The sequence below is a fragment of the Lycorma delicatula genome, chromosome 2 (genome assembly GCF_047948215.1).
Source record: "Lycorma delicatula isolate Av1 chromosome 2, ASM4794821v1, whole genome shotgun sequence".
Lineage (NCBI taxonomy): Eukaryota > Metazoa > Arthropoda > Insecta > Hemiptera > Fulgoridae > Lycorma > Lycorma delicatula.
In genome coordinates this window covers 116,784,419-116,796,570 of record NC_134456.1, presented here as the reverse complement: position 1 = coordinate 116,796,570, position 12,152 = coordinate 116,784,419, and the positions used below count along the sequence as shown (strand labels likewise).

Sequence of the window (12,152 nt, the reverse complement as noted above, 5' to 3'; positions counted from 1 at the left end):
ATGTTGTTACTTAATGTAAGTTCTTAAATTTTATAAGTTTACTAAATATGAAAATCAGAAGCTTAAGGAAACTAAACTTAGAATACCCATTCAGTAAGAATTATAAAACCATATATTTATGCTTTATTTTAAATTGCATTCAACAATTTTAAAAACATTGCTCATTTTGAGTTGATCTAAAATTGAAAATTTGAAAGTTAATAAAAAATTAACTCCACAAAACCCTTGTGAACAGTTTATGACATTGCTACAATTGAAGCAAACTTTTTTAATAATATCCTCTTGAAATAAGCTCAAGTTGGTTAACATTGACCTCTAGACGTTTTTTAAACTTCATCACTTTTGTCATAAAATATATCTTTGTATAATACAAACATAATACAAACATAATATACTTTGTATAATACATGACATTCTCCTATTAAATGGAGACAGTATATATAATGAATTTTTTCAAATAAAAAAGTGTACATTAATGTGTTGCTTTACATTCTGAACCCATAGGGAAAGACAACCTCCACCACCCCCTCTGTTACGAGCCCTTATGGGCTTTACCGGAGGTCATCTTTGAAACCTCAGCTTTTGAGATATTCCAGTCTGCCTCAGCCAGGATGCCACCGATGCAAATGCCATGAGTGACATTCCCATCGGTGTACTATTAATTAATGAACTCAAAACAATCTCACACATCTCACAATTTCACATCTCAAGTCTTAAGCAAGACTGAAAATACCTAACTAACACAGAAATTGAACTTACCTATCCGTAGAAGTAAAAGTGAGTTCAACACACAACACAAAACATAAAAGTGTTACATGGAACAATCATTGAAACAAAACAAAACAAGGACAAGAACTACAAAAACATAATTTATAAAACAAAAAATCAACAAAAACAGAATAAAAGAGAAATCCAAGCAGAACTCTAGATCCCCTCAGCAATCCTTTCGTTTGTTAAGTACACAACTCTATTCCAATTCTATTGCCCATTCGGCCTGGCTCCTCCAGTTTACATGTAGATCCAATGCCAACCCGATTAGATCAAGCAGACAGATTGTCTCCATATGCATTAACTCATATTTTGAGTACTCATAAAGAACATGGTAGGTATTGTCCACATTGAGAACACACCCCAGACCTGAATTTCTGCAGTCTGTCCCTAAAAGCACCATGGCCAGAAAGAAATTGTGTCATATTTATTAAGGTGCACCCAAGAGGCATCCACAAACAAACAACATCTGGAGAGAGATCATGCGTATAACGCCTGTCTTCTGTCTCATCCCATCTGGGTTGCCACAAGGTGTTGTCACATTGTTCAATTTCTCCAACTTTATTCAAAGTCAACTCACCGGACTTGTTAGCAACATACCCTTGCTACTTCTCAGATGCAATCAAGTCTATCGGTTTCACGCCTGCAACCATCAAGACAGCCCCCCTCCTGTGAAATAGTACAGTAACCGCCTGTTACCTTTAACAATATTAGGCATTAAGCCCTTAATAATATGTCCTGATAATTTTAATATATATTAGCTTGTCCGCCCAAACAGGTGCCGCGTACAGCATAATAGCCTTGCACATGCCTTTATACAGAACACTCATGGTCTTAAAGTTAAGACCCCAATCAGGATTTACCACACATCGAAAACTAAAGAAGGCATTGCAGGCCGTCTCCGCAACGTATTGAAGGTACTTCTTAAATTGCAGTTTCTCATCAAGAAACACCTCGGGTAGTTTGAGTCTGAACATTCTTTATACGCTGGCCTGCCATCGAAACATGGACATGCCGGCTCACTGCCAAACGACTTTTGAGGAGTATCATCATGGTCTTTCCTGGGCTAAATGTCATCTTGTGTTTATTACCCCACAGCTCAAGCATCCTGCAAGCCCGAGTGGCTCGGAGCTCAACCTCCCTCCATGAGCTTCCTTCTACCAGCAAGAGCCCATCGTCAGCATAAGCCATGATGCAACACCCGCTGGGGGCAACTGTCGAAGCCGCAGCCGCAGGAGAGAATCAAACTCCACCACCCATAATAATGGACCCAACATGCTGCCCTGCGGACATCCCTTAGACAGTGTCTTGCCAACCTCATGGCTGCCCTCACAGAGCTGCTCATCCCAATGTGCAGCTCGACATTCTGTATACTCAATTGATAAGTGCCACATAATAATTTATCACATTATACTTAATTGCATGTGCATACATTATTATTAATTGTCCTAATTAAGGATAACACCTGATTCCAGTATGGATAATTATACACTCTGTTGCAGAATGGTAGAGCCCACCCTCACTCTCTCTCTCTTGCTTTCAAAATTTTGGGTTCAGATTCCACTCAGGTATAACATTTTTCATCAACTATAAAATTTATCTTTTAAAAAGTAACAATAATTGTTTGGTTAATCTGTGGTTAGTGAATTAAAATAAATAAATAAAATTATGTTACATTTTGGCTGAAATTAAAACAAGCCTGTAGAATTGACAGTGTTAAATACTGGGTAAAAATGAAATGAAAATCAACAAATTATTAAACATTAAACTATTAGATTAATGTTTGAATATGAGTGTATTCTATAATACTGATTTTTGTCGTGAATTTGAATGAATTTTACATTCCTGTCTGCCTGGATATATATATATATATATATATAAATTTATTTAAATTAAATTTTTTATAGTCCATTTTTTTCTTTTTCCTCTCTACATTAAATAATATAATATAATATAATCTAATATATAATATAATATTTTTTCAGCCTTTGCAAAGTACAGAATTAGAGAACACTCTTACCTTTACTTTTTTATATTCAAAACGTTTTCGCGCCTAGACCATCTTCAGTGATATGTTTTAATAATTCTTCATTTGGTTACATTTACACATTAAATTTTATCTTTTTAATTTTATTTCATAAAAATTGTTATTAATAAAATTTAAAACCATTTTAAAAATTTAGAACAAACATACGTTCGATCAAGAGACTGAAAAAGTGAAAAAGTATTGCAGTAACTATTAATTTATAAGTTTCTTATCTTTGTATGAAAACTTAAATAATTTTAATAAGAATATCCCCATCAAAAATAATTATAAATCTGCAAACAGAATTTGATGGGGAACATTCTTATTAAAACTTTTAAGTTGGCACACAAAGATAAGAAATTAATAAATAAATATTTATTCATTCTCTTGAATGAATAAATATTTGTTCTGAATTTTTAAAATGGTTTTAAATTTTATTAATAACAATTATTACAAAATAAAAGTAAAAAGATAAAATTTAATGTGTAAATGTAAACAGTGAAGAATTAAAAAATATCACTGAAGATGGGGTTTGGCCTGAAAATGTTTTGAACATAAAAACGTAAAGGTAAGAATGTTCTCTAATTCTGTACTTTGCGGAGGCTGAAAAATATATATATTATATAGTTATTTAATGAACAGAGGAAAAAGAAATGGACTATAAAATATTTAATCTAAATAAATTAATAAGAAATCCAACCAGGCAAAGTTGTTCTTTAGATTTTACAATTTATACAGAAAATTATGTAGTCATTAATTCAATAAACTTCAATAAAAAATGATTGGGATTAAGTCTAATACCTAAGTATGCAAAAATAAACATTAAGGTTTTTCAATATAATAAAATCATAAATAAAACTAAGGCATACATGGAAAGTTTCAGAATAAAGCAGGAAATAAAATATGCTTATTACAAGAAAAATTGCATAAACATTGAATTACATAATTTACATTTAAACTTATTAAAAATGTTGGGTAATATTGTGTTCAATTAAATATATGATTTTATAAAAATTAACATTAATATATATAAAAAAGAAATAATAAAAACAAGTTACAAAAAAATACATGCTTTGATATATAATAGATAACACAATATATATAACAGATAACATTTGTAATATAAATCAAATAAAAAACAATGAAATAAATAAAGATAATATAATTTGTACAACATACAGAAAAAAAATCAGATAAATTTAATATAAATGATAATTTAGTAAATTAACAAAAGTTGTTTTCCGAGATGAAGAAAAATTAATAATTGCAAATTCCTTTAAATGTAACTTACCAAATAGTAATATAGATAAAATTATAAAAAGCACATAATAGATTCGGAATATAATATTGGCAAAATTATTGGCACTAATGAAAAAAAAAAAAAAACAAAATTGATATAAGTAATAAAATAATAAGTTTAAAAATAAAAATAACAAAAATTAATTCATAATAAAAATTTAATAAAATATATAAACAAAAAACAAATTAAAAGAAAATAATTGTATGGTGATAAAATCAGATTAAACAAGAACTCCCATTTTTTTTTCCTAAATTTTTACGGGCATCGACTGCTAGGGACATTAGCCCTCGTCACATTCTTTAAAAGAAATTAGTATCACCATCAGGATCGTCATATGTAAGGGTGTAAAGGGCCCTTACATTTTATTTAAAAACACAACCAACATAAAAAACATTAAGACACAACAACAAGACAAAACAACACTTGCGGGGTGTAAAGGGCCCCGATGTTAAAATTTGAGATGAGGTTCTCAAAAAGACCATAAAATTAAAAATACTACTTATCAATACCATTTCTTTCTTCTACCTGTCTCGTTTATAGTTTGTTTAAGCACCCTCGGGGCGACAAGAACCGCCGTGAAGCAGTATATTAGTCTCGCCAGGATGCCGTAGCAGTTCCTTATAAACAGGCTACAGGCATCCATTGCGCTTACCCATAGCCTCGCGCTCTCAGTTTACCCTTGAGGGTCCCCCATGCCATCATTGGACACACCCCGACTCACTGCTCTTGAATGCAGACGAGCCAGGATGGCCTAGGCAAGAGGGCTACCTCCCATCACTACACGTGCCACGCTTCGAGACTCCCATGTACATAAAGAATTCCACTTAGAAATTCTTTAACACAGCTTTAAAAATTTTTTAAAGCTTTTTAAATAACTCCCATTATTATTTCAATTGATAAATACAATGATTTAATAAATAAATCTATAAATGAAAATGTTTTTAAAGAAATTAATGACCCAACCAATAAATTTTTAAGAATTACAAAAGACCTCATAGTTAAATACAAAGAAATATTTAATTATAATAATAAATTAAAACATCAAAGTAGATTATATCCACGTAAACCTTACGCCCCAAAACTCACAGGTCTCCCAAAATTTCATAAAGAAGATATCCCTATGATACCACTAATCAGTTTCAAAGTTATACAATTACCAAAATTATTGATAAGGTAATTAGGTCAAAGATAAATTTAGCAAAAATAAAAGATAAATTTAGATTAAGATAAATTTAACTTATAAATAACAAACATGAAATAATTTTAAATAAATTATTTTTTTATCATAAAACATTAAAATAAATGTGTGTTTATTTACAATAATGTCAATAAATGTAATGTAAAAAACAGGTACAAATTGATTAATAAAAAGAATTAATTAAAAATGAATAATAAAACTAAAATGATTAGCTTCTATATCACTAGGCGCCCAAATATACCCATTGACTATACAGTCTCAATAATACAAAACAAATTAATAAAAATAGGTGAAGATCAAAAATTTATAAATAATATTATAACAATAATTAGAAATAAATGTAAGCAGAATTGTTTTGAATTTAATGGAACCTGTTATTCACAAGAAAATGTTTTACCCATGTAATAACCCAAGTAATATCGGAAATTTATCTGCTGGAATTTGGGAGTAGAATAATCGATGGCGTAAATTACATCCATTAAATTGTATTATGAGTCGGATATGTGGATGATATTTTAATTATATATGAGCCACTTATAAATAATAAACATGAAGTAATTTTAAGTAAATTAAATTTTATCAAAAAATATTAGAATTTACATATGAAATGGAACATAATAGAAAAATAAATTATTTAGATATAAATATTAAAATAAATAAAATAATTACTGGAATATATAAAAAACCTACCTCAAATGAAATCATTTTAAACAAGATTCTTATCATCCTTGGTCCCAAAAAATTAATATTTTGAAAAACATGATAAATAGAGCAATAAAATACATAAACAATAAACAGGAATTGTATAATGAAATAAATAATATAAAAAATATAGCTTTAAAGAATAAATATCATATGTCATTGATAGATGATATATATAAATAAATATAATCCAGATTTTTGTATAATAACACAAACATTACTATATTAATACCTACAAATAAAAATAGTGAAAATATTTATACAAAGTACTCTTATATAAATAAAATTTCTTGTTTGATAGATATAAGCCTGCTTATAAACCTGATAATCATATAATAAAACATTTAAAATATAACAATAAAAAAGTAAAAAATTAATGATTCTTCCGGTATTTTTAAATAAAATGCAACAATTGCAATAATATATATATATTGGTAAAATGAATAGGTCCTTTAGAAATAGATATAATGAACATTTTAGATCATTTAAAAATAAAAAATAGGTTTCTCAAATGTAGCAGACCATTTAATAAATAATTATCACAATATAACTAATTTAGAAAATAATTTAGAATTAATCGAAAGAGTAAATATTGAACATGAAAATAGTAATAAAAAATTAGAAATTTTAGAAAAATTATATATATATATATATATATATATATATATATATATATATATATATGGATATAAATGTAAATTCAGTGTTATAAATCTGCAAACAGAATTTGATGGAGAACATTCTTATTAAAATTTAAGTTGCAATACAAAGATAAGAAATTGATAAATTAATAGTTTGCAATAATTTCTCATTCTCTTGACTGAACAAATATTTGCTCTGAATTTTTAAAATAGTTTTAAATTTTATTAATAACAATTTTTACAAAATAAAACGATAAAATTTAATGTGTAAATGTAAACAGGTGAAAAATTATTATAAAATAACACTGAAGATGAGCTTAGGCCCAAAAACGTTTTCAACATAAAAAAGTAAAGGTTCTCTAATAAAAGTAAAGGTGTTCTCTAATTCTGTACTCTGTGGAGGCTGAAAAATATATATATATATATTTTTTAAATGTACCAACTTAACTGTAAGTAAGTTTTGGTAAACGTTTTTAACTTGTAGAATTTGACACCAACATAAAAGTTATAATTTTAAGCTGAAATATTGATAAAATCTATTTTTATTTTTTTTGTGTAGTTTTTAAGTCAATTTTATTCTATTTTTTAAATTTATTTATTTTTGTCATATTATATTCATTTTTCCCAGATTTTCTGGGCTTTGGTAGAATCATTATTATTTGAGATCAGTCTACACAGAATATGATACGGAAATTTGTAGCTCACAAAAAAAATTCTTGTCAGACTAGAATTGTCCAGCTGAAAGACAGAAATTCTACTAATCAATCATAGAGAGAAGCATATATGAAGACTAATTGTAAAGCATTTTAAATATGAAAATCTTGAAGTCCATCAGCCTTTATTATAAACAATAGATGATTCACAACTTCAACATTCAGTTCTTTTTTGACAACTTCATCCCAAATTTTATATGATCAGGAATAACCTTTTAGCATGGAACTCCTCTGGAAGTTCATGTCAACTGTTGGAATTAGATTGTTTTTCATAGAATTAGTTACAATACATACATTTTTATCTGTCTAAGCTTTTATTTTTAATTTTTTTGATAGGGGATTATAGAGATCTGAGATTGCCACAGTCTGTGTATCAGCAAGCTGTTGAACTATTACGCCACAACACTGAGTTCACAGTAGCAGCAAACCTAAGACAAGAAGAAGCAAATTCTGGTTCGATCATTTCATTCTCACATGGCTTTAACAGGTACATTACTTTATTGTTAGATATTTATCTCAAAATTAAATTTTTATTTTGGCTTCCATTATTATACAGTAAATTCAATTTCATGAACTTCACCGGATTTCATGTCTGTAAAAATAGTTATAGTTTTTGAGCTAATTTTTCTATATTGCAAAAGTTCACTGTATATTAATTAGAAAAGTAAATTTTCTAAAAATATTTTGTAGTGCAAGTCAATCATCATATATTATAGATTAATTATTATACTATTAATTATTAGTTACTTGAATGTTTACTTATGTATAATAATTACTTATACTTGTAATATGGTAATATTTATTAATATAGTATTGGTATGTAATAGATATCTTGAATTACAATCGAGCGGTAGAAAAGATGAGATCCGATTACATTATACTAGTCAACCAGATTCAATGGTCCATGTGGAGACGTTTCCATACAGACTGGCGGATAATGCTTGGCACAAACTGGCAGTATCTGTCAGTGGTGCCCAGGTTCAACTCCTTGTAGACTGTCATCCTTTGTACAGGAGATTGCTTATTCGACCACCTGATACTAATTTCACAATTCCCCAACTTACATTGTGGGTCGGTCAGCGTAATAATCGACATTCTTTATTCAAGGTAAGCAGTTCAATTTATTACTTATAACAAAACTTATTTTCCTGCAAGTCCAAAAGTCAATTTTTTTTTGTATAAAAATAATTTAGTTCTTCCTAAAATATTTTTAAATAATCATGCTGTGAATAACAATCACATAGATGTGGTGAACAGAGTGAAGGTGTCATTTAGAGCTGAATATATTTTTAAAAAGATGTATTACATTCTTTTATTTTACATTCCACTGGACTTGCTATACTGATTTGAAAAGGTATATTTGACTCAATAAAGAAGGCAATAGAAAACCATATGACTCCTACCTCCTACCTCATTTTCTGGAGGTACACTTCTTTTTATCCCATTATTAAAAATGGATTATTACTTGTGTAATATTATCTACAATTCTGCCATCAAATAGATAGGCAATATCCATGCTACATAAATGTTTAAGGAAAATGTAATATTTCTTATTCTCAAAAGTATGTCACAGATATGGCATTAATTAATGTTAATTATTTCTTTATGATACTTTAGTTTTAAATGCTTAATTTCCAAGTATGTAGGTACTTAAATTTTTAAGTACAACCTTTCACCAATTCCTTATCACTGGATTGGTGTAGGTGACTTTTTGTTTTGGTAATAAAATTATTTAGATTTCTACATTGATCACAATCACAGCATAGGTTAATATTTCTTGTTTTTACTTTACTCTTATGACAGAAGTATTATAGAATACTTTCCTAGATTTTTGATTTGATTCCAAGCAAATAGTGATTTTTTGTTTATACTCATCAATTAGACTACAGTAAATAAGCATTTGTAAATATATAGCTTATTGTAAATGATTTATTGTAATTATTTCTTAACTCATACAACTGAAAACTGCTTTTTTATAAACATCACTTACTTAACTTCTCAGTATGTTTGTTTTCCTTAAATATGGCTGTGGAATAACTTATATCTCATTAGGTCACATATAATGATTTTGAATATGCCTGTAAAGAGAGACTGGAATGAAAAAAAAATAAAAATCTAATGTCAGCAAAATGTAGTAAATGCAACAACTTCCTCTGTTTTTTTTCTAATCTACTGGATTGTAATATTTTTTTAATAAAAGACAAAATAGTATAAAAATAATGAAAACTAAAATTAGTTTTTCATCAAGATCATCTTTCTCTTTACAAGTTCAATTTCTGACATCTTAATTCAGAACAGAATAATCAGAGAATGATATCAATAAATAAATGAAATTTTGCTATTTACATCACCCTTTTACTTACTATAGCAATGAATTATGAATACTTGCCTCACAATTACTCCCTTGTAATGAAGAGTAATATAAAAATAATTTCCTTTGTCCGATCTCTTTAAAAAGTCTGTTGTATTTTGTATTTTTGTAAACTAATTTTTATTATCTAGAACTCATTTATCAGAGTCAATTATACTGTATTATTATGTGTGCATGTGTAAAAATATAATTAGGTTTTAACAAATATATTAAAGAATTTTTAATTTTCAATATTTCTATTGTTAATTGTGTACATTTTTTCTTAATATGTAATTAATTTTGTTTAATGTTTTATTTAATTTAATTATATACTCCATATACCTTCATTATATACATTTTCTTTTATATATAAATGTTATGCATTGTTTTATGTAAATGGTTTTATACATAGTATAGTACCACAACAGTGAATAGACAAGTATTACACAATAGGGAGTATATTACAATCTGGTAGCTTGCTCCCTTTCACTACAACAGCCAACAAAACCATGAATAATTCAATCACTTCCCCCGGTACTTGGCAGAGAGGACTTATTAACTACTGCAACCCCTTTCCAGCATGTGTAATGAATCTACCTGAATAATAATGCAACCATTACATTTTGGTTCAAGTAAATTTCAGGTAAAGTATTTTAAAGTTAACTGCCTTTAAGTAAAAATTAATAACACTATCATCCTCTCTGTATAAAAAAAAATATGCTTGTTATGTTTTAAGTTTTTAAAGAAAAATGTAATGTTCATTGAAAAAAAAATTTCTTTATACACTATAATAAAGCTGCTAATTTTGTACAAAAGATTCTATTGATTTTTTGTTAACTGTTGTCATTTACTCTGTATTTATTAATTTATTTAGATGTAATTGTTCCGATTTAATGATAAAATCTTTTTGAGTGTTAACAAAAAATTAAAATTATTATTTACGCAGTTAACAATATCCAGAGGATAATACAGGCACTTGCCAACCTGAATCCCTATTCCAGTTGATACATTAAACATATAATTCAAATAATATATAATACTGTATTATGATTCAAATGAAAAGCTAGACTTTATCTTTTTTTGATTTTATATACACACACACAATATATATATATATATTGTCAATATATATATATATATATATATATATATATATATATATATACAAAGGAATTGTAAAAATTTTTAAAGATATGATTATTTGGCATAGATAAATACCAACTTGACTTATCCTATCCTATGGAGGACCAACTGATTAGATTAGTAAAGAAATGTTTTTATATACCTACACTAGAAGCAGTTGTTATAACAATTAAGCGTTATGAGATCGGCTGTAACAATAATAATATGAATATTTGTCTGTATACAAATTAGCCTTCCAGTTCTGCTTGTTGCTCAGATTGACACAATAAACACTACTTCCTTATGTTTCTTCATTATAAATGTCAGTTGTTGATATTACCTGTTATCAATAAAATCTTATATAAAATAAACAATATGAATAATCTTTTAAGTTTAATATTGTGATTAATGTGTAAATAAAAATGGCCCTAAAAATATTAAATACTTAGGATAGTACATTATTGTATGACTGAATAAGAGTGAATTCAGAAAAAAAATAATTTAAGTAGTAAATTCAAATCGTCAAAAGTATCATCAAAATATTCATCACAGAACATATTTTGAACAGATTGCTACCACTAGTATTTGTGAATTTGGGATGTTTTGTGTCAATATTCCTGACAACTATGAGGAAATTGCTCCACAATAAATACTACTTCTGTGGAAGTTCATTTATTGATGAATTGAAGGAATTAATATTTATTTTGAGGATATTTATTGATTCCAACTCAGAAATAGACCTGAAGATTAGTTTAGGCTATAATTTAAAATACTTAAAAGAAGAGAAATTTCAGTAATGTATTAATAACACAATTATTTTTATAAGCTTTTATTTAACTTGCTTTAGTTATAATCAAATCTTCCAACTGCTATATCTTTTGATCTATCGTATGAAAATCAATGAAATTTGGTACACGTATGTAACTTCGATGACAATACAATACTACGGTGTCGGAATTTAATATGACCCACCCCCACACCCCCATGTGCTACCCCTACACTACCCCTATGTTAAATTCATGCATTTAGTTGAAAATTTTAATTTCTCATGAACTATCGTATGAAAATGATTGAAATTCGGTACACATATGTAACTTCCATAAGTAAAAATAAATATTTTTACGTTTTAGTCTTAATAAAAAAACAAACTTGAACAAACAATAATATTCAGATATAAATATTATTAAGATTATTTTTTTTTTGGATGTAAAAAGTTTATATTGTTCATTAAGACTAAAAAGTAAAAAACAAAAAAAATTACAAAAATATATTGATTACATATAAAAAATTATTTTTTAAAGAAGCTTTTATTTAACTAATATTAATATAAAC

The 12,152-nt window shown here is 27.4% G+C and overlaps 1 protein-coding gene across 2 annotated transcripts in view; it reads left to right on the top strand.

The window, feature by feature from the left end:
- Positions 1-12,152, top strand: part of LOC142319163 (protein kinase C-binding protein NELL2-like) — a 316,057-nt gene that overhangs the window by 224,824 nt on the left and 79,081 nt on the right. For both annotated transcript variants that reach the window (XM_075356145.1, XM_075356146.1), the window contains exons 4-5: positions 7,685-7,835; positions 8,176-8,455. In XM_075356145.1, the coding sequence (XP_075212260.1) occupies positions 7,685-7,835; positions 8,176-8,455 (431 nt within the window). The remainder of the gene's footprint in view (positions 1-7,684; positions 7,836-8,175; positions 8,456-12,152) is intronic.